This window comes from Phasianus colchicus, chromosome 10 (genome assembly GCF_987193195.1).
Source record: "Phasianus colchicus chromosome 10, bPhaCol1.hap1.1, whole genome shotgun sequence".
In the NCBI taxonomy this organism is placed as follows: domain Eukaryota; kingdom Metazoa; phylum Chordata; class Aves; order Galliformes; family Phasianidae; genus Phasianus; species Phasianus colchicus.
In genome coordinates, this window is record NC_143445.1 from 18,127,940 (window position 1) to 18,151,604 (window position 23,665).

The window sequence follows — 23,665 nt, forward strand, 5'->3', positions numbered from 1 at the left end:
GGCCCCGCCCCCAGCGCGCTCCGCGGTTCGAGTCCCGGCCCGGCCGGAAGCGCCCCCAGCAACCCGCCTCCATCGCACGGCGCAGCGCCGCCCTCCCGGCGGGCAGCACGCGGCGGAGGCGCCGCACGCTTCTGTGCAGGGAAAACGGCCTGCAGTTGAGGGAGGGAAGGGAAGATTGAGGTTGAGTGTCGGTTCCGTACTGTGGGAGCGGTGAGGTGCTGGAACAGCTGCCCAGAGAGGCTGTGGATGCCCCGTCCATCCTTGGAGGTGCTCAAAGATGGAGCCCTGGGCTGTCATTAGACACAGAGGTTGGCAGCCCTGCCTGTCGCGGGGGGGGGGGGGGTTGGAGCTTTATGGTCTTTGAAGTCCCTTCCAGCCCAAGCCATTGTATGCGACTACAATTCACACCGCTCTGCCACGCTCCACAGCTCACACTGCGCTGCAGGGCATGCTCTCTGCGGTGTTATATTAAACATTTTAATCTCGATCGAACTATTCACAGAACTATTACTCCTTTAACAATAATCAATGTTCCTTTTGGTGCCTCGAAACACCACTGTGACACTACAAACGCTTCCCCAGTCCCACCTCCTGCTTATTCTGTCCCTCCCAGCCTCCAGCCCACCCCACAGCAGCTCCCAGAGCACCCATGTAAGGGATGCGTGGGTCTGCTGCAGTTCTGTTGTGTTTCAGGTAGAAGGAAATGGCAGAGAAGCTCAGGCATGAATTCAAATTAACAAACAGGTGAGGAAGAGCAAGATCTCTGAGTTGTCAGCACAGAGAGCAGCAGAACTTTGGGTGAGGTTACCCTGAAGGAACAGGGGCCGAGTACAGAGCACGCAGGCATGGGAGGGTATGAGGAAATCTATCTGAAAGGTAAATGAAAGGAAGGCACGTAGGAAAGAGAGGAGAAATCCAGCAGGAAATATTTGTCCTTACTTTCCCTCCTCTCGTGCCACACCTGTGCTGTAATGCAGACCAGAAGGTGCTCCATGCCTCCTCGCCCCTCACTGCACAGTTGACAGTTATCTCACAGCTTTCTGCAGAACTGCTGGGGAGCAAACAGAGCCAAGGAAAATCACCAAATAAATCATTGGAAATCCAAGAAATGTTACAAGATCCCTTCATGAAATGTGAGCAGTGTGCCCATGCTAACCAAACATGGAAGAACGTTACAAGTCCTACCGAAGAGCTCTCCTATGTCATCTCTCTTTAAAATCATTGAAGAAAAATTGCTTGTGCTATCCAAATAGTTAAAAAAAAATCTCAGGTTACCTTTGATTTGGGAATTAGAGAACTCTGATGGAAAAACCCTCAGGAAAAAAACAACTTTACTAGGAAAAAACCTGCAACTCTGGTCACAAGAGGGAAGTAAAACAAGCTGTCAGCTATTCAGCTGTTCACCCTGTTTGCAGGCACATGGTGAGGCAAGGTGTGCATGGGCACTGTGGGTAGAAGCAATAGGCAGCAGTGACTGACTACCTTTAAATCAGGCTTAAACAAACAAATAACTTCTATGCAGTCTTATTCTACTCATAATGTAAGATGTGGACTGATGAATAAACTGTCATGGAGAGATGAGCAGAGCCACAGGAAGGCTCCGGAGGCCAAATCTGGTACGAGGACACAGTAGCTTTCAGTTGTTCCTCCCCTAACTCTTGGGAAAAGGTATTCATCCGTCATTGCTCTTCAACAGAAGTGTGGGATGAGAATGAGACTACAAGGATCTACTTTGGTTCAAAACAGATAACGGTGCCAGCAGATCTGGGCACCCCAGTAATGGAACGGAACTGCAGGCTATCCCAAACACAACATACATAATGCATAAGGCCATTACATTTAACTGATGTTATAATCAAATTACAAAGCAAGAATCATATTTAACTGATTTCCTCATCACTTTGTGGGAACATCACTTGTGGAACATTAACAGATTTACTCTGTTGAAGTGTAATTGGGCACCGAAGCAGTGCACATGAATGGGAGGTGCATAAATTGGATTTCAATGCCAGGGAAAATTGCCTTTTCTATGCATGTAACTACTGCATTTCAGTCCTGTTTGGGACACTGAGGAAAACACTGAAGAACAACACTGAGGAAAAAAAATACACATTCTAAAGGAAACATCACAAATCCAAATATCTGCATTAGATGTGTAGGTTTAGATGTTGGAAGGATAGCGTATCTATTTATTTAAAGATCACTTTCTAATATATATGTCAAGATGTATTTCTTAAAATGCTCCCAGTATTTTGCCAATTACTGGGCCTTTTAAAATCCCTTTATCCACTGCCCACATTCATTTTTCATCCATTTCAGCAGCACACTATCAAGATGCAAAACACACCATTTCTTTATGCAGCAGCATGTTCTCAGAGAGGTCAGAACACAGCGCTCTCCTTTCAGAAATCCAAACTGAGATTCATCCAAGTCAAATTCCTAATGATTCCCTAAGGTCTAATTCCTGACAAGAGCACAAAACTTGTCGGGTGAACGCTGAGGTGAGACACAGCCGGAGTGGTCCCATGCTACAGCTCTGACCCCAAGGAGTAACCTTGCTGCTACACACCAGCACTGCAGCACTCAGGAGAGCTGCCTCTATGAGAAAAGATTTGTCTGGAAGGACTGAAGGTCTTTAACATTACCTTGTTTATAAAACAAACAAAAGAGTTCAGCATACAGGAGTGTATGGATAATGTAGCTGCTGCTTGGGACTAGAAAAGCAGAATTTATTCTGCTCTGAGACATCTAAATCTGCAAAATTCATGAGAGAAACACAGCAGTCAGAGCTTCACCTTGGAAATCATTATAGTGATACATACCAGGAAGTGGAATCATGTTCCAGAATGTATGTATCAACCTCAAATCTATAAAGGTAAAACAGCATGTAAGTAAAATTTAATTATTACTTTTTATGAAATAGCATGATGTTGTCAGTTGCATATTCCATCATGACTAGAATAAGAAATGTACACTTCAGTACTGGGCCGTATCTTCTATTTCAATTAGCCCTTCAATGGAGGCATTCAGGATTTGAAGCCTGGTTCTGCTTCTTATGTATTTACTTTTCTTGTAACTCTATTAGCTTAACTTTCTTCTCAGTGTGTGTGTGTGCCATGAAGGGAAACTCCAACACACTGGATACACTGCTTACCTAAGATTATTTCAAAAATTCTTCAGAAGTTTCCTGTTTTCTACCCTTTGAATTATTCAACAGCCCAACTCCTAAGAGCAGGGGGAGGGCAGGGGCTGATGCAGGTCACATTTTCTGAGGGACTTTCTCAGTCAGTTGCTATGGTGTCTGAGCAGAGATGAGGTCTCTTTCAAGTCACCTTCAAACAGTTCTTGGCAAACACTTTGCCCTCAAATGTCAAGCTGTCACTGAAATACATTAAAAGGTCAGGAAGGATAAACAGAGAAGGAAGACTTTTTTTTTTCTTAAAAACCATTACAAAGTAAGCACTTAAAAATGTAAGTCTAAATAGATTTCATAAACTGATAAATGAAGACACTTTGACAATTACCAAATGCAGGATCCAGGAGTTTTCTCTTAGAGCTTTGTGACAGGAGCTGTTATCTACTGATTAATTACACCTTGGGCTTCCAGACACTTTAAAATGTTTAATGATGTGAGTCACTAAAATAAAATATAAAACAGTCAGACATTCATACATGATCAAATTTACAGATTCATTAAACAAAAAGTATTTTTATCACACCAGCAAGACAACATTCTACAATTAGGTCGAGCTCAGGGTCACAGCTATGCAGATTTTTAATGCCTCCAAACTTGGACACAACCTAAATGTGCCCATCAGAGAACATGACCAAACTGAAGTAGTGATGCACTGCATCCTCCCTCACAACCTTCTTCTGGATTGAGCATGTCTGTTGCTATAAAGCAACTTTCTGAGTTCATCCTACAAACACAAAGCAAAGCAATACATCCAGAAACAGCAGAATGTGTCTCTCTGCTGCATGCACACGGATATAACCTATTCAATAGACCTACCACTGATTGCTCCATCTACTCTAGTTTCTTGTTAAATCAGAAGTGTAACACAGCATTGCAGGGGTAATAAGAGCCTTGAGACAATCCTATGAGAACCTTTGTTTTCACCTTGGAAGAGCAGCACATGAAAAGCACATCTTGCACAGAGCCATCCATCTCCATCACAGCAGCCTGCAGTCTCTGAGCCTGATTCTCCTCAGCTCTACATCACTGTCACACAGTGATCAAGGCGGCAGGCCTGTTTTATGTTGGTGAAGTGAGAAGGCAAATCACCTGTTCTTTCCACACCTCCATACTGAACACAAGCAGAACTGTTGGCCCTTTTGCTCTACCTGTTCACAATCCATAAAGGAATGCTAAACAGGGCTGTTCTTACTTTTCTACGTTCCCACTGGAGTGGATAACAAGGTGACTGCAAACACCTAAATGATTATGTTGTCACTGAAAATTGAATCTATTAACTAAAGAACTGGTGTAACTTATAGTCAAACCTCTGAAAGTCCTGCTGAAGTCTACTTCTGTCTAGATAAAATGAATGACACAATCTCAAAAAACAAGCTCTCAGTCAAAAAACATTAGACTTAAGGACTCCATTCACTGTTTTAGCCTTGAATATGACAAGAAACAGTCTATTCACAGGTTTTAGTTTGATTTCAGATTTGGCTCTAGGTTTCCTGTAAGGCAGCATAAGATAGGCTCCTCCAAAAGGTGCTCCAGGGCAGGAAGCTAATGTGGGCAATCAGCCTCAAGCTGAGGTCAACAGGTAAGCTGGGTCTCTAAGTCTGGCCTCCTTGAACAGCCCTGTCCCCTCTCCTAGGAGATCAAGGAGGCAGAAAATGGCACACTTTAGAGTAACTAGCATACAATCATCCAACATTTGACACACTCGATGAAAGAAATGTCAAGCCATGAGAACATATTTTCACAATGTTGGTCTTACAAAATGTGCATGCTTAAGTTTCAGCTACCCACATTCAAGGGTCTATACAATGGCCACTTACAGAGACATTACATATCAATCACGTATGGAGCAGTAGAAAATTAAACCATGTAGGCAACATACAATCCCTAACCAAATGCATGGCTTAATCTTAGGCTTGTGCTACATATTTTCAGTAAATGTTTCAAGTCTGGCACATCAGAACTGCAACAGTCATTGAAACCTGTTACATTTTCCTGGGTGTAGAGCTGTTCTCTCATTTTCTGGCTTCCCACAGACCACCCAGTGCCAACAAGCATGCAATGGTGTCTTTTAAGACTTTATTTAGGATTCCTTTCAGATGCAAGTCTTCCTCAAATAAAGAGATATGTAAATAAGTTGAATTTTATTACGCAAAGCTGCAAAGCACTGAAGCATTTGTTTTCCCATTTGTAAATGTTAACTATTTAACAGTGTACCCAAATGAAAATAATTTATATACTAGGAAAAAAACAACCCCAAAAAAACAGTTGGCATTGTATTTGTTAGTGTAATGTGAGTCAAGAGGAGCAATGTCCACTGAATCAGTTTAAATGTTTAGATTAAATATCTTTTAATTGCTGTTGCCATCTTCTTCCCGTTTCCTGTATGCTTTATTCAACATCTGTATTTCTTCCTGATAACCACCTCTCTCCATGTGCTGCTTTTTACTATTCTGCCGGTGAGCTTCCACAGTGTCTGGAATTGTTATGTTAATATCGCTGTCAGGATTGTTTGATGGTATGAAGAGTGAGTAGGAAGCAGTTTCCCCTAAATCACATGAGACAAATCTGTTTTCTTTCCGTGAATAGCGTAAGGATGGAGATCTTACCTGTGTGGAGGACTGGCTGATATTACTGATGATGGAAACAGTATCCAGAGCCTCTTCATTGTCACAAATTTCCAGAACCTCTAAATGAATTTTAACACTTGTATCAGCGAATGAATTAGGACACTCCTCTGGGTTGGGGTCATGGCCAACACTTTTAGATCGATACACTTCGATTTTCTTTGACGTAGGTGTTATCTTCTGTCCTTCAGTGCTTACCTCGTATGTAGACAAAGAGAGAGTTTTTCCTGTGGGTGCCTGAAGTGACACAGTTCCTTGAAATGCACACAGAGGAATAGCTAAGGCCCCACCTGATCGCTGAAAAGAGAAAGAAGGACCATTATCTACTGCTAACTTCTGAAGCTAGCATCTATTACAAATAACCAGTCATGCTTAGTTTGTTCACTTACTTTACTGCGGTAGGCTTTTCCTTGCATTATTTTAGGAAATCAGTATTTGATTTATTAAAGAGTATAAAAAAGTGTTCATAATCATGCACCTCAGTATAGAAAGTGAAGTCTGAATTGACTGTGACTCAGTTACAGCTTATGGACTCTTTATGGTAACTGTCCACCATTAACATTTCATTGCAGCCAGTCCACAATTAGCACTGGCAGGCAGCTCCCTAGCCAGTAACAGCAGTGACCTCTTCAAGTGTCTTCACTTAATTTCTGCTTACTTCCAACTGACATGCTAATCTCCTGAGGCTCCATTCAGTCAGCAAAGGAGAGAAATGACAGCAAAGAACTTTACAAGAACTGGACCCCATGCTGACAGCACCTGTCTCCCTTGGGCACTTAACTAAATTGAGTGCCACCTAGCAACTGAGCTAAAATTCCTGAAACAGCTTTACAGATACCATTCAACAATTTTTCATATATATTTATTATTTTTATGATGGAAATAAGTATAGTGTCAGTAGGAAATCTATAGTGAGAGTTTTCACTGTGGTGGTGGTCAAAGGACCCATCCAGGTCTCACTCCCTCCCACGTTTCACACAAGTCCTCGACACCAATATGGATTTCTCTCTAGTACAAAGCTGAATTTATCAGCAGAGAAATTTTCATACACTTGAAGGTATAGAGATAAAATTTAGTTACAGCTTTGTAGTCCTAAAGGTCATCCTCAAACGAAGAATTTTCAGCAGTCTCAATGAAAGAAGTGTTTCAAGAGGCTGTAAATAAATGAAGGCATTACACAAAGAAATCACCATGTGTGCCTACATGGAGAACAGAAGCAGTTTGCTCCTGTGTGGACTGTGGTTGCTCACTCAGAGGCGAGCTGTTACGTGTTCCTGTTCACAGTGCTGCAGGACAGATCCTGCCTCTCTTCCTCACCTTACAGACTGGCATTTTTAACTGTGGAGGTCAGCCATTCAGTGACTCATATTGGAGAGAACAAACAGGCTCATCCTCACCTACTCTGCTACAACTGGGCTTTGACTGTTTACTGAGAGGTGCAAGGATTTGCATCCAAAATCAACTTCTTATTCCCTAAAAAAATACAATTAAAACAAACCTCAGCTTTGCCAAAGGCACATTCCTTGGCAGGCAGTGGAAGCACTGGTCTGGGACAGGGCAGATCACATGGAAGGGCCGCACTGGTCAGACAGAAACATACAACAGAGAGACTGCTGAAACTGGGAAAAATGGCAGAAACCAGCTCCACTCCCACCCAGAAATGTGCACTGAGGGCATTGAAAAGCTGCCAGCCACAAGGTGATTCACCCTGATCACTCTTCTGCACTGCTCTTGCTATGATGCTTTCAGGGCTCCTTTTGTTATATCTACCTCAGGTATCCCCAGATCACACTGCTATGTGAAGTGCAAGTGTACTCCTTCAGTGCTGCAGTTCCCTCTCCAGCTGCAGTGCTTCCATGCTGCCTGGAGGAGCAAACCACAAGCCAAACTTCCTCCTCCTGTCCTTCCTCTCTACGCACACACACACAGGGTCCCTCCTCAGCAGCACAGACCTTTCTGGAAGATTTGGGAATACAAAAAAATAGTACAGCAATCACGGGATGAAGTGAAAAAATGGCAAAGCATGACATGGGTGGAGCAACCAGAGGAAGACAAACGGTTGATTTATCAGGATGTGGAAGTCTGAAGCACTGAAGAGTTTGGATAGCACTCATATTTCTTCCTGTACAGTGCAAGGAGGGCTGAGGTGAGACAGAGACAGCTGCCTAGAGAGCAGGGACGTCTCTTTGTCTGTGGATGCTGGGACAGATCTACCTGCAAACAGAAGACAGCCCACAGAAACCCTTAAAACAGGAGCAGTCTTTCTTTGTTAAGTTACAGGGAAACACTGAGCACACCCTTGGAAGCAGAAGCTCCAGTGTTGTCCTCCTGGGCTACTCACCTACGCTGTGCAAACTGTGTGAATACAAAGAAGGAAGAGGAGGAATAGCAAAAAACAGGTCTAATACTGGCAGCAGGGAGGAGTGTGAGCACTGCTTAGGCACTGCACAGAGCTCTTCCACTTGGAACAGTCCTGCTTATGTTTCCTTTCCAGTAATACTGAGAAGGTGAGTAGAAAGAGAGACATTTCAGGTACTGGAAAGGTGAAATTCTTCTTAGGGAGTTGGGAAAGGCAATTACTTGCTCATTATTAAAGGCAATGCTGTGATGAGATTTTCACAGAACAAGGCAGAACTTACAACCACACAGATCAATCAAGTGACACATTACCTCACCTTCATTAAAGAGCATGAGAAGGAAAAACGGTTTCATTGCGTGGAAAAATCTTGCCAGACTGTGACTTAACACAGTCCTTCGACAAAGAAATCTGGCTGACAAAATGCTAGCAGCTGGGTTGCCCTGCTGCAAGGAAATCAAAGTTGTATTAGTCTCCTCAACATATCTGTCAGACAGAAATGGTGCTCAAGTGTTCTTCTCATACTTAGTTATGGAGACAACATTGTGCTGTGCACAGAGGCAGCAAAGAACCCACACACGATTGTCAGGTCCAGCATCTCACTGCTAGCTCCCAGTTGCTGCTGGGGTTCTGGGGCTCCTGGAGAACAGCTCTGTTAAGGGCAAGCACCAGCAGCCCTTGTTTTAAAGCAAGGAATGGGGCACTTTTTAAAAGCACACTGCTGTCACTTATATTTTCTGTAGTAACCAGGATTACTCCTCCAGGAAATACGTAAGTGAATCTATTTTCTTTTCTTTTTTCTCTCTAGGAAGCTCTAGTCCACTCATCTTCCACCCCAGATGCTTTACTAATGCCACCAGAGGACAGAGCAGCAAATTCAGATCTGGATAAGATCAAGTGGGCAAAGCCTGCTAAGTGTTCTGAGCAGTGTTCATGGAGGTGCAAGTTCAGTTTCTTTGATAGTGCAACACACTGAGCACAGATATAATAATTTGGTAACATGCATTTAAATGGTGCTTCCCTTGGACACTGATATACAAGCCCTGTAGCTCTGCTTCCAGCCCACCTCGCTTCAGCAATCAATGCTGGAAGTCCTTGCAGGGTCAGTTAAGCGTGTCTGCATTTCTGGCAGTTAATCAAGCTCTGAGTCTGAAGAACTGTCTAAAAAAGCACTTACATTATGCAGAAAGACATCAAAAGAATATGAAAAAATAGGTTAAATAAGAACTGATTACTTCGGTGCAAGGTTACATTCTGCTTTATAAAACACTACAGATTTGTCAGAGCGAATGTCAAGATGGAAGATCTGTCGGAGGGACCTGGAGGAGGACAATGAACAACCCTCACTTGCTGCACTGACTACTCCAGTTCTGGAAAACAAGACATTTTCCAATGATGGTAGAATTATTGGCTCTTTCTCTGTCTGTCTTCTGTTTTAGAAATCGATATTTACTTTTTGAAGTGAAGCAGACACACCCTGTCTTATGCGCCTGGTCACCAACCAGAAAGCCCAGAAACTGCGTATTTTCAACTAGGAAAATTCCAGTAGAAATATTAGCCAATTACAGACACCTTTAACTAGTTCTACAATTAAAAGTATGCAGAAAATTAAGCCTATTCTGGTTCACAGATCTACTTAAAGATACTTATTGTTTACATGCACACAGGCATACATACATAGAAGTATTTATTTTGTCCATACATATATGTATAAAAATACACATCTTTTTACAATTAATGTCTTCATTTCTGGTAGTTCTGAAGGGTTCCAGGTTGGAAATGCTCAAATGTTTCAATTCAAAAAATCATGGTATTCCCCAATCAAAATATTCTGTAAGCCAAAACTGCCATCTCTGTGCTGAAGCTGGCTTTAATTGAATCTCCTAAGATTTGCCCAGTCTCATGAAAGTTACAAACTAGCACTAAGCCCGAACTCTCCCTCTGGAGGATTGTTTTCTGCAGGTTTGCATCACAGAAACATCAAGTTGGTAATTTGTGAGATTGTTTACTCTATTTCCCATGCATTTCAGCACTCAGGAGTGCTGCAGGATCTGTGAGGCTGTGATGCTCACCCCGAGCTCCCTGCCAACAGGAGCTGCTCTGCCTGGTGTTGCTCTGTGTGCAGAGCCCACTCCCATTGTGTCTCGTTGCAGGGCACACTCCTGTGCTGCTCCTGCTGGAGGTGGCTGTGGGCTGTTCTGTCTGCTGGAATCTGGGCCAGAACTCTCTCTGGAGGACTATGTGTACCAGCACATGCATTTTTTAACAAGCCAAGACAAAAAATTACAATGAAGTAAATCACGAATGTACTTGTTCCTTAAGGAGTGCTGATGCATTCTGAACAGAGAAATCTCTACATAATTGATAAAGCAAATGCTTTCATTATTAAATTAAATCATCCACCTCCCAGATTTCACAGAAGAGAGAAAACAGTTGTTGCTACGAGGCAAACCTTCAACAGCATCACTGCAGTTTTAGGCTGGGCCCTCCTCTCCCATTCTGGCTGATTCCAGCAGGTCCAGGTGAGCACTCTGACAAAGGGGAGGTTCCAGCCTGCGCAGGGGACTGCACCACACCTTGCAGCCTCTGGTCCAGGCAGGGCAGTGAGAAAGGGCCCACAGGAGTCACCTGACTTACAGCTTTCATGTGGCCCCTGCTGGGCCACCTACAGAGTCTAGGAAATCCACAGTCTGCCCTGGAGAGAAAGCAAGTTCTTGACCTGTGACTTTTTGGAGAAGGGAGGAAAGGGGAAGGTAATTTTCATACAATCACTGTATTTATTTCTCCTCACAAATCAGTGGAAAAGAAAACAAAATGCCCTTTTCTATCTTTCTAGCTTTCAAAAAAAATGGTTATACTTATGTGAAAAATTAATAAAGGAGTATTAAGCTCGAAGGACACTTCAGGAAATTTTTTTTTTAATCACTTGTCAAAGCAGAGCCTCATTCTACATGCTGCTGAGCACCTCCTGAGGGTGTATGGTACCTCCTCTGCTCCCCTGAGTGTCCTACCAGCGATTGGCAGAGCTGGGCACTTACAGAAATGTTAAAGTATGACTGTCATCAACTTTAAATACTGCTTCTGATGGCATTTACACCTGACTTTCAAAATACTTTGTTTAAAACTGTAGTTTACAAGTGATCAATAACTTCTCCTAGAAGAAGCCAAGAAAATTCCTTAAGGATAACACTAATATTTCAGGTACCAAACACTTCTACATGTATTTTGATTTTCTGTTAAATGTGGCTGGATTCATTGTCCTACACAGAGCTTAAACTCAGTGGTCCCAGTTCTCCAGTGCCTGGATTAAGTGTACACTTCCCAGGAATTCTTGTTAATATTTGTTCCATGGAGCAAATCCCTGCCAGAGCAGGCAAAGGAAAGCCTCACAGCTCCATTCTCCAGACAGTTATCAGTCAGTATTTCCTTTCCTGTGACCAAAGTGACTCTGTTCCAGAAGTAGGTTCTTAGCTAGGAAGCACTTGCCAGCAATTGAAATCAAAAATAAAAAAACTGTTCAGCAACTTACATGACCTGAGTGGTGGCTCAAGTCATCCACAGCCCAGTTTGATTTTAATGACAATAAGTTCTTGTTGCATTACTGTAAAGGCCAGTGGAGAAGAAAGGTTAACTGGGGAAAGAAAGGAAGCGTGTTAACAGCCTGAAATTCCAACATGATCCAAAGGAAGCAGCACATCTGGAGGATACCCCAGTGTACCTAAGATAAGAGCTCTCCTCTCTGACTATGTGAAAAGGATGCATCCTCAAAACAGACACCCAAAATTTGCTATAGCTGCCCAGGCCTGGCTGCCTAGCATTATGTGAGGTGCCTCAGAGGACTCTGAGATGTCCTCAGAAAACCATCAAGCGTAACACAGGGCTGGAGGGAGAGCTGCAGCCTCCTGAGGCAGCCACTGGAGCACAAGGCAGTTGACAAACTCCTGCAGCCTCTCAGCTGCTTCAGTTGGCTCCAGCATAAGTTAATTGGTAGATTCGCTAATCATTCCATGAGTCACAGGCACAAGAATACTAAGACAGGTGTAACATGAGCATTAGAGGGAAGCAGAGCTTATGTCAGTGCACATCTGTCTCTGGGAAAACTCTGGGAAAGCTCTGAAGTGAGCTCACAGAGCAGGAAATGTCCTCCAGTGCTGCTGAGCAGCGCGGTGCAGGGCCATGAGCAGGAAGCACATTTTGCTGTGTCCTGGTCTAACACACAGCCACGGAACCACTGCCTCCCAAAGAAAAATATCAGTACTATGAATAAAGCTCTAACGAATTTGTATTCCTAATGACTTTGATGGAATATGGACTCTAGCTGAAAAAAGTTTTATTTCAGAACATTTCCAGTAAAGATTCCATCATTTCCTTTCAGAGACAATGTGGTTTCTGTTAATTTCAAAACAGAGCCTTAGTCTTCCTCTTTCCAAAATTAATTACTACAATGACTTGCCCATTGAGAGGCTGTCTGCAGTAAATTTAGACTCCACTCAGGGTATGACAAGAATAGACAAGGTCACCTCAGATGACCTGAAAGCCTAGTTATTGGTCTGCCCCATCTGGATAGGCCTTGGACCCAAACACAGCAGCGGCACCCAAGGTAAGAATACCAGTACTGAGGTGTCAGAACTTCTGTACTCAGCTGTCTGTGCCTGAAGCAAATGAGCCCAAGACAGTCCTTCAATATTATATGGGAGATGATACATTCACATGAATTCCCATTTCTGTAGCAGCTGCAAAACCAAGCCTTGCCCTTTTTTCCACATGTGGTAAAGTTTATTTAATTTATGTACTGCCACCCTTAGAAAAAGTTCTGAGGTTGTTTGCAAGCACCACTCTAAGAGCCCTTCTGCTGAGCAGCAGGCACTGTAAAGTTAACCTGAACAGTGTTTATGCTTTCTAGGAAAATACACTGATCAACAAATGCGGTGAAGAAAAGCACAAGCCCTTGACAAACTTAGAACATGCTAGCCTAGAATGTACTGGCTTTACTGGAACAGCTTTTGTTACTCCTACTCCATTAGGTGGCATTAGACTCAAGACACAAGGATCCCTTGAGGAGAGAGCACTGGTATCAGCCAGTGGCAGCTTTGTGCAGCAGCTTGAAGATGGAGAAATGCTATGCTGGTTCCAACCGCTACTTGAAGATACAGGATGAGAACATCACCATAAATTAGCATAGATACAGTTGTATGGCTGGTGGGAAGTAAATATAATCTTCAAGTCCATTCATCCTTTACTGGAATGTTTACAGCCTACCTGGAGCAAGACAGACCGTGCTAAAAAAACTTCAAACTCCAGACATAAAGAGATGCAGCACTGACTCCTCCTAAGTGAAATTACGTAGACACACTTCCCCACTCTCTTTGCAGAGAACATAAATACATGCTATACATAGAGTCTTTTGAAAGAGTTTGCTTGAGGCAAACCACAAAAGGAAGAAAAAAGTCAGCCTATAAAGATTGCAAGCCTGGCGGATTTCTACTGCCTGAAGGCTCCTAACTAGAGGCAAAAACATACATGGAACATTTATAGGCAGGAAAGGGGGATACATTGCTATTTTATGAGATGTTAAAGGTAACCTTCAACAATGCAGCTGCAAGAGACTTAGAAATGACAATTTTTTGCCTCCCTCTCAATTACAGCTGGCCTATATAGGTATTGAATGAAAAACACCGCCACATTCTCCTTTCATGCCATTTTCCTTCCAGACAAATCACCGATGGAGCCAAACTTTGCTCCCAGAACTGAAGGTGAGCAGACTACCAGCTACAGCATTTTCCATGATAGTACCATCTTCCAAGCAGCACACAGCTTCAACAGAAAATCAAAGACATCACATGTATTTTCTGGCTCTACTGTCCAAAAATCTAAATCAAAGTGACTAATACCTTTCTCACTGCTTCTTTATGGTCTGAAAATAACAGGACAAAAAGTTCTGCTTTCAAACCATGAATAAAAATGGGCAGCCTTCTGCAAGGTGCCTGCTGCTCAGAGACTGAACAAAATGTCATCTGGTGCAACACTTCTCATCTCTTGTTTCCCTCAATCATCTCAGGCAAGTGAGTGGTGCTGGCCAGCTGCTGTGCCTTTCCCTGCAGCCAGCACTAAAAAATATTCAGCTCCATTAAGAGTTACTTTCCCATGAAGTACTGGAGTGGCTGTTGGCACTGGACGTCTGAAATACCAGCAGCTCTTGTAATCACAGCCTTGTGAAGACTGGGACAAAATCCTGCTAGTTATAATGGAATATTTACCAAACTAAAAGCTGTAATGCTTGCACTTGGGGGCTGATCCAAAGCACCCGTTAACCACCTCTGCTACTTATAAACTTTGGTAAAATGTGTCAGGCATTTTGGATGATGTTTGAATAATCAAAGGACCTATCCACATCTGCTTCTGACTTCCCCACTTCCAAAGCTATGCAGGGATGCTGCCTGGGTTAATGTTCCCAGGCCCTGCTCCCCTCACCAGCAGCCCGCTCCTCTCACCCCTTGTCCAGCTGGGCTGCAGGTGAGCTCCATGGCTGCTGACACTGCAGGGCTGGGTCTAATCTGAAAATCTTTTATCTCCCAGTGGGAATCAGGAAACTACTTTAAATCTGCAAAGATTAAGTCTCTCACAAAGACTCACTGCTTGTGCTATTCTGAACCACGGAGTCCTCAATACTGGCCAATTCCCACTTGGCTGAAACTAATTACCTTTCAGTAATCAGTTACAGTAGCTGATTAAGTTTTAGCCAAGCACACAGCCTTGCACACATTAATGCTTGAACACAGCACAGCTGAATGGTTCAGTCCTGCTACACCACAAGCCACTCTGCAGCTGTACCTGTACCAGGCTGACGGAGCAGCACCTCAAGCTCTGTGCTCAGCTCACTCTTCAGTAGAGATGCACTCCTTCTCTGGACCATTACCTACACCTAGTAGCACAAGCTGCCTTCAAATATGATAGAAATCACACCAGAGTTCAGTAAGATTCCAGCAAGTCTGTCGCTACACAACTTTCTGGAGTTCTGAGCAGTGGCCTGTACGTAGGGCTAATCTACCCAATATATAAAGCCTACTGTGGGGGACGGAGGAATAGGAAATTCAAGGATTAACATTTCTTCAGTAAATGAGAGAACACCACATAAAACCATCATATGATGAATACAACCATCTAACACCTCTGAAAATCTCCTGCTATAGACACAGAGCTGGGAGGAAACGTACCAGATGGCTCTGTAGGGCAGAAATGTAAGGGGACATATCTCCAGATCACTGTCTGTGGTTCAGCCTCTTGACTTCCATTAGTGACAATGGGGAAAACCCATCTATGTCCCTACCCTAACAATGCAGCCCAAGAGGATTTTTTTGCCTATAAACACTGTGATTTACTGCACAGCAATGCACGCAGTATTCCCACCTCTGCCTTCATTTTGTCAGCACAGTCATTGCCATGTGCTAGCCCTCCAGCAAGATAAGATTTATGGAGGCCTTCCTTTTGTACTCACCTTTCCCATGCTGCTACAAAGGCAAAATGACAGTTTTTAGGTGAAAGGGCTGAGTAAACTTACAGGAAAATATTAGAGAAAGAAAGAAGAAAATGGACATGACACAGCAGGAAAGTGCTTGAGGGGAGAGGTGAGAAAAGGAAATAGGCGACATTCAACTCTTCAAGTATCAACATGCAAGAAGACATGTCTATCATCCAAAGTCACCTAATATTTAAGTCAGCCTTACAGAAAAATGTCCTCATTGCAGGTGGATGTTATGGTCTTTATAGGTCCCTCCCAACTCAAGGAACCTGTTCCATTCCACTCCATTCACTTTCTATTCTATTCAAGCACTTTACACGTATTATGCAATGCTGCTCCTTCCACATACTTCTCAGTAACAGGGATCCAGCTCTCATGTCCCCCTCCAGCTGCCCTCAGGTTTTGTTCTGTTGAAATGAAGGTCCTGCTGCATGCTCAGTGAGCAGTACTTCTACAGCAGAGCTACCTATCAGCCCCTGGCTACGAAAATAAAAGAAATCTGGAAGAAAGGCCAAACACAAGCCAAGGAAACTGCTGCATTTCTTTAGAATTGCGATACACTATGGATAAAAAACTTTATAGAAGAATTTCAAAGATGGATTTTCTGTAGTAGCAGAGGTGAGCGGCTGCTTCTTCCTCTTCCCTCCTAGCCACCTGTCATTTGTGTTCCAAAGTATTTGTGTTAGGAGTTTGGCAGCTTCTAACACAAATACTTCACAAAAACTAAAAAAAAGGGGAGTCTGTAAGCTAAAAGCACATCAGTGAACTTTATAAGGAATGTATTTTTCCCTGCAACTACACTAGATTCTGTTAAATTTGCTGGTACTTACTGTTATCTATTTTTAAAGGCTTTCAAACCAGGTAGTAGAACAGAAATGATACAGAATTTTTGTGTGAGAGAAATGCGTTCTAATTTCCTGTAGGACAAATCACTATCCTTTTTCAACAAGTATGCACAAAGGGACTGAGGTTATGTATCCTGGGCTGCATCACAAGAGGCTTGGCACCAGCAGGGAGGTGATACTGCCCCTCTGCTCTGTGCTGTGAAACCCTACGTGGGCTACTGCATCCAGATGTGGAGTACTCAGCAAAGGAGAGATGCAGACCTGTTGGAGCACATCCAGAGGAGGGTCAGAGAAACAATCCTAGGGATGGAACACCTCTCCTAAGAGGACAGGCTGAGAGCTGGGGCTGTGCAGTCTGGAGAGGAGAAGGCACTGGGGAGACCTGAGCCTGTCAGTACTCAAAGGGGCTGTAAGACAAAGGGGACAGACTCATTAACATGAGTTGAATAAATCTGTTGTGACAGGACAAGGGGAAATGGTTTCAAACTAAAGAAGGAGAGATTTAGATTGGATATAAAGAAGTCTTTTTACAATAAAGGTGGTGAGGCACTGGCACAGGTTGTCCAGAGAGGTGGTGGATACTCTGTCCTTGAAGACACTCACAGTCAGGCTGTACAGGGCTCTGAGCACCTGACTGAGTTGCTGGTGTCTTTGTTCATTGCAGGGAAGTTGAACTAGATGAACTTTAAGGCTCCTTTCCAATTTAAACAATTCTATGATTTTATGATTATATGTTTTTCTCACTAAGTTCTCAAGCTGACTAGCTGTACCCTCTGCTCTGCAGAAATTCAGCACGTAAGAACACAGTTACCACACCGCTTGCAGCTATACAGAAAATTTATCTGTAATTGCTATTCTTCCTCCTACTCTAAGTTATTACAAGTTCTGCTTATTGAACAGAAAGCTGGAAGTACTCTAATAAGAACATCTATACTTATTTCTGTTATCAAGCATTTACAATATGAAACTACTGAAGATGAGGGACTTTCATCCTGTTAGGATAATCATCCATTTCCTGGTAAGGTATGCTATCTTCTCCCCAGTTGGCAAGCTTAATTGGCAAAGCAAGCAGAAGTACATGACCAATAAATGCCAGAGAAAGTCTCCGTCCTTAACACGGTGAACAATGGTGAGACAAGGAAAAGTGACTTTTCTTAGATACTCAGGCACTTCCAGGCAGACTGAACAAAAGGGAAGGCTTCCACCTAATTTAATGTTTGGCTCAAACTGATCTTTCACTTAACATATATCTGAGAAGTGCATTCAAGTTCTTTTGAGAAGGCCTGCAGGAATTTCATACACTGCCCTTTTTCACCAGCAAAGCAAATGTCAGCACTGTGACACTCTGAAAGCTCGTGCTGAATGTCAGAAAGAAAGAGATCTGTAACTTAGAAGCCTTGAACTTTTAGACCATAGGAGCCTTAATGCCTGGCAATTGCACGCTGGGTTATAACTTGGAAAATGTCAGAAAAGGATGAATTAGGACTCCTTGTAACATGAGTACTCAAGAAGTCTGTCCAAAAGTGACATATAAAGCCCCACGGCAAACGCAGCCAGCCACACACAGTCATTGCCAACTGCTTCCCAACGAGATGTTTGTACCTGTTCAAAGCAAAGTCACAGGTCTAGCAATTTGAAATGGCAGCCATGGGAAATGGGAAAAGGAAACCTGTCTGGAACTAGCAAGGAGAGCCAGAGGGAGATAATGGCACACAGCAGGGTAGCAAGAACTAGTAGATTAAAAACAGGTTCAGTCATCATTTACTTTTGCCCACAAACGGTAGTTCATCACTGCACACTGCAAGGGAGTGAACATTTGATTTTTCATGAAAGGGATGATCAATCGAATCTGAAGTATCAAACAAATTCCTACTTTGGCTCAATTTATAAAGCTGTGTTTATCAGAAAGAGAGGGGATTCTGCTATTGAAATACATCTTATACATCTCATCTATGGATGCCCAAGGGTCCGAGCAAACTGCTCTAGCTTTCAGGCCTGCCCTGCCTGGAGCAGGAGATGGATTAATTGACTTCCAGAGGTCCCTTCCAGCTTAAAGCCTTCTGCAGCTCCTGTCCTGTGGACTTTATTCAGGATCTTACCTCTTTCACACAGAGTGTAATGTCAAACATCTACTGAATGGTACAGAGCACAGCAGAACCCTCAGATCTTACCTAACACCTGGCCGGGCAACCTGGCTTTGGTTTCTGGCTTCTGGCTTTATCTTCTAGTTTCCAACCTCCTGCTCTGCCTTAGAGGGGAAGGTTTGAGGTAGCAACAGGTATCACAAGCCAAATAAGCAGGGAGAGGCTGCACCCACTGTGAAGTTCACTGAATTGACATATTGGAAAGATTGTCAGAAGCTCCAGTTTTGCAGAAAAGACAACAAAAACACAAGCTTCATCTAGCTCATCAGCACTGCCTCAGAATATGTGGTTCTCTTAAACCATAATAGTAATAAAATATTTTTGAAGTATTTCAGAATCCTCCATTTTCATCCCTGGACATGTGTTTTGTGGCTGCTCATGCGCTATGAATTGAAAGCTGATCCTGACTCCTTTCAGATTCCACCAAGAGAAACTTCCAAAGAGTAGGCAAAACTGTCTCTTCAGGTGCCTTATCCAATTTACAGCACCACAGAACTGTATCACATCTAAAACATTAAAATGATGTTCTTATATGCACACAAAACCACCCTGGTTTATTAAGAGAATGGGTATACATCTACGCTGCCAGATCAGTATGTACATTATAATGGAGACCAAAATTTTGAACTGGAGCATAAACACCATTGCCTATGGAAGGCACCCACAGCAGGTGCAGATAACACAATGCACCACTGCCCTTTTACAGTCCTTAGACAACTGTGAGATGCCTTCCAGAGCCCAGTATGTGAAGAGAGCAGCATGTAAACTCCACAGGGACAAGCAGCTGCTGCACATTTCTATTTTTACTTGACATGGGCACCACATGTCCCATGTTTGGCCTTTGGTTGGTAACATCAGATTTTTAGGAAACAGAAAACCTCACACTCGTTGCCAGTCTAACGAACAGTTGACAAGGGAACCACAAACAATCTTTTATCTTTTTAAATTAAGAGATTAAATATTTTTCACTATTCAGCCTGCAATAGCTGTTGTGACATTTTTGCTCTTAAACAAATACTGACTATAGAAAACAGAAGTTGGCAGTTCTCTTCTGTGTTCTTACATGAGATAATAGCTGTTCTTTTGCTGGATCCAGTTTCAGCCTGTCATTCCAGAAATGGCAATTCTGGACAATTCTTTCTCCCATCTCTTTACTGCTGAACCTAACTCAGAAGTTGAAGCAGAGACTCGCAGCATGGGCACTAACAACAAGAATTGTCATGGCAGAACAAAAGTGCCTCCAACCTGAGGAAATCCTTGATCCTGTTGTTGCTGACAGGGGACATTAGCCTGGCAAGGATAGGATTCTTCCAATGAGGACTCTGAACAAACAATGGCTATGCAATCTGATCACTAAGAGCAAACCCCAGCTTTTGTGGTAATGGGGGTACGTTCAACAAGATATACCTATAGGTGAAAGAGTCACAAAGCAAGGAGCTCTGAATTAGTTGTAGATGATATCTCCTTAAAAACTATGGGTTCTGATACTTCTCTTAAGCTATGAAAAGCTCTTTCAGATTCTATAAGCAGACAGCAAATATGAGGGAGCTGAATCAGGACCTCTGTGCAAGAATGACAGCTATGTTCATAGACATCTTTAAGAAACCATTAAATTGAAGTACTGACATGTTAGGGCTCCACCTTCAAACCCTTTTCTCACAGAGCTAAAAGATTACCCAGAATCTCTTCTTCCTGATAATTGTCTACATTCTTAAGGAAATGGATGAAAAATTACTAGGCGTCCTCGTGATTTGACTGAAACCTGTGTTCATCGGTAGTTCCACCACTCAGGTTTGTTTTTTTCCCTACACAAGGGAAAAAGGTTTTCCCTTTTTCCCTACACAAAATGTAAGCATGACTGAAATGTCACCAGGTACTTGGAAATACTCTTAAAAATACAAGCTTTTGGAATCATCTGGAGAGATAAATCCTATTCATTAAGATGAATTAATAGAAGTCATACTGAATTCTTGCCATATACAGATTATGCAGGTATATGCGAGGTAATAATTAAAAATCTATGATTAAGGAGACAAACGAGGGAGCACTGCAGGACCAGAATCTACAATAGGAGTGAAGTTACTAAAATACACAACACTGAGTAAGTTTTCTACAAAAAATAAATACGTTATCAACAGAACTAACAGAAACTTCAATGTAAACAAAAATTAATGCCTTACAGAACAGTAACTCTTATTACAAGAAAAAAACAAGGGCATATATCCACTTTACCTGCCGAGGGGTCCTCTCCGATTTACTCCTGCACCACTCCCAGTCTGTGAGCTCTGGCTTGTGGCCCTCTTCATGAGACAGCCTCCTCTCGGGTCCATCCACTGTCCTGCCGAGGACCGAGGCCATCTCCCCGCGCACCCCTGCCGTACTGGGCCGGGCGCTGTCTGTGGTGCTGAACCCTGCCGGACCGGGTCTGGAGCTGTCCGTGGTGCTGAGCTCCCCCGTGCCGGGCTGGAGGCTGTCCCTGGAGCTGAACCCCGCAGGGCCCGGCCGGGCGCTGTCCGTGGTGCTGAGTTCCGCCCTCGCCGCGCCGCCGCCACCTCCCTTCGGCGGCTCGCAGGGTTTCTCGCAGACCAGCAGGTTGTGGCACGACGTGGATTTACCATCGCCATCGTGGTGGTGGCTCTCGGGGGATATTCGATAGATCCCATAACTGTGCTGGAAGGAAAGGTTGAATTCGAAACCTCTGTGTTTGGCTGAACAAAAAGGAATGAAATGTTGTATCAGGAAGAGTCAAAGCCAAGAAGAAAAATGAGATTATATACGCAATGAAACATTCTAAAACATGGAATACAAATTTAGTTATTGCTATGCATAAAGAGAAAGAATTATTAAGAATCAATGTCTCAGATAGCACTGCCTTGTCAATGAACTCAGAAATAATGCATTTCAAAGTTCATGGATTCCAAGAAACTGCTAGGTTGCCTGCCATTTTCTTGGTGCATCATGTTTTATGGACTACACACAAAAAAGTATTTTAATTTTGTAATACCTTTCTTTTCCCCCAGAGCCTGTTTCAGCCACAGTCCTAAAGGTGAAAAGTTGTACAAAATGATGAAACATTTCTGAGTACTGAAATCAACCTTCAGTGCAAATACTTCTCTCAGAGTACTCAAAGAGTTGTATTTTCATTTGTAATTCAGAATACAACACTTCTGCACAGACACATGAACACTGAAGATTTATTTCACAAATAAGTGTGAGCAGGAAATCTGTGGGAAAGCATTATGCAAAATTTGAGCCATAAATGTCATGTTACCCGCATTTACAGAAACCTAAATGTGTTTTTCACTGGGGGTAAGTTCACAGAGTGATAGTTGCATTTCTCTGTTTACTGCCTGAGAGTTACGACATGACCAAGTTCATTACAAAAAGGACAAAAGTCATGTAGCATCTAGAGAGACAGGCTGTGGCACAGATGGCACATTCTCCAGCAGCCGGTTTTACCTGGAGGCACAAGGGAAAAAAGGCCTTCAGAAAATTCTAAAGAGGTTATCATGTAAAGGTCTGCTATTCTCGGTTACCTTCAGGTAATTTTTATAAACATGCAATAAACATGAAATTTTTGAGGCCAAAGCTGTGTAGTACGTCTTCAGCTTTGAACTAACTCTATGAACGTACTGGGATAATGACCCTCCTTGTCCTTTGTGGTTTGTTTTCTTGTGTCACTATTATTTCTATTTGCTAGCTATAGGGCAGGTGTAGAAACAATAGCTGTTCTCCTTTTTATAATCTCCTTGCAATTAACACATTGCTTTTTCCCCATGCCACAGTTAACATGGTCCATGTATTTCACCAGTAGAAGTCAGATTCTGACAGATACATCTTGGAGAGGAGAGGGAAACTAGGATACAGAGTCCACATTCAGAGCTCTGTTGAAAGCTCTGTCAGCGACTTGGGAAACTCAGCAAGCTTCTGTGCCTCACTATCCACTAGTACCAGCCAGCTAACTTTTCTCCAGCTATCTTGCAAGAACGCTGTGAATCGCCTATACTGCTCCAAATAATGTTCATGTAATTCAGGTACTTTGGGTAAATGATTTCGAAGAATACCAAGAACTGTTACTAACTTCCTAACTACATTCCACCTGTACGTCAGCCTCCCAGCCTTACTTTTGAGTTCCTCTGAAGACACAGCATATGAATTCCTCCTGCAGTTTATGATGCAGCCACAGGGCAGGTGGGTCCAGTGCTCTGACAGGACAAATACTGGGGTGACGGTGGCAGCTAGCAATGTCAGCAGGAAGCTAAGTGTCTCGAACGAAAGGCTTTGATAGCCAATGATGTGCTGGACAACCATTTGTATCTGAAAGGCAGAACATTTTGAAATTTAAATTGCTTTAGGCATATGATATACTTCCAGGAATAAACAGAACATGAATGTGACACAAGTAAAAGCTAGAAGTTTTCAATATGTTTGTATGTTCAGCTTAACAATTTTTTTTTTCTAAGAGACAGATGAGAAAACACACAGTCAATGATTCTCCTCCTCATTCTCAATTTTTTAGAAACCTCCTTCTTAAGCTAAACATTAAATACAGATGCCCAAGTACCATTAATACAGGCAACTCACAGTCTAAGTATCTCAGGAGAGATTGTAGCTCAATCTCTCCTGCCTGATACTGAGGAACTCCACCTCCTGATGGGAACATAGGAGGACTTTGTACCACCAGGTATGTGCAACAGATGCTCTGTGATGCTCTCTTTCAGTTGAGAGAATCTTAGATGCTGTGTCTATACATACTCCAGCCTCAGAGATAACCCAAGCCCACATCCCATTTCCTCAATCTCCTCCTTCCTAATTATTAATGATTATATCTGTTCCCAAATATACCAGTGCATGCATGAAAAATCACCGGCCCTACCTCATATACTCTTTGTATAGAGATTAAAAAGATGCATACAAATCTCATTTTTCTAAAAAAACTCTGATTTTTCAGCCAGTTTGGCAAAGAACGTGACTCACTGCT

The 23,665-nt window shown here is 42.9% G+C and overlaps 1 protein-coding gene across 6 annotated transcripts in view; it reads right to left on the bottom strand.

Annotated features, from left to right (window-relative positions):
* Positions 1-343: 343 nt before the first annotated feature.
* Positions 344-23,665, bottom strand: part of GPR149 (G protein-coupled receptor 149) — a 130,068-nt gene continuing 106,746 nt past the window's right edge. For all 6 annotated transcript variants that reach the window (XM_090147584.1, XM_090147586.1, XM_090147585.1 and 3 more), the window contains 6 exons: positions 22,809-23,001; positions 20,917-21,392; positions 3,525-6,117; positions 3,155-3,381; positions 2,823-2,867; positions 344-1,051 (listed from right to left, as the gene is read on the bottom strand). In XM_090147584.1, coding sequence (XP_090003710.1) covers positions 5,545-6,117; positions 20,917-21,392; positions 22,809-23,001 — 1,242 coding nt within the window. In that variant the 3' untranslated portion in view covers positions 344-1,051; positions 2,823-2,867; positions 3,155-3,381; positions 3,525-5,544. The remainder of the gene's footprint in view (positions 1,052-2,822; positions 2,868-3,154; positions 3,382-3,524; positions 6,118-20,916; positions 21,393-22,808; positions 23,002-23,665) is intronic.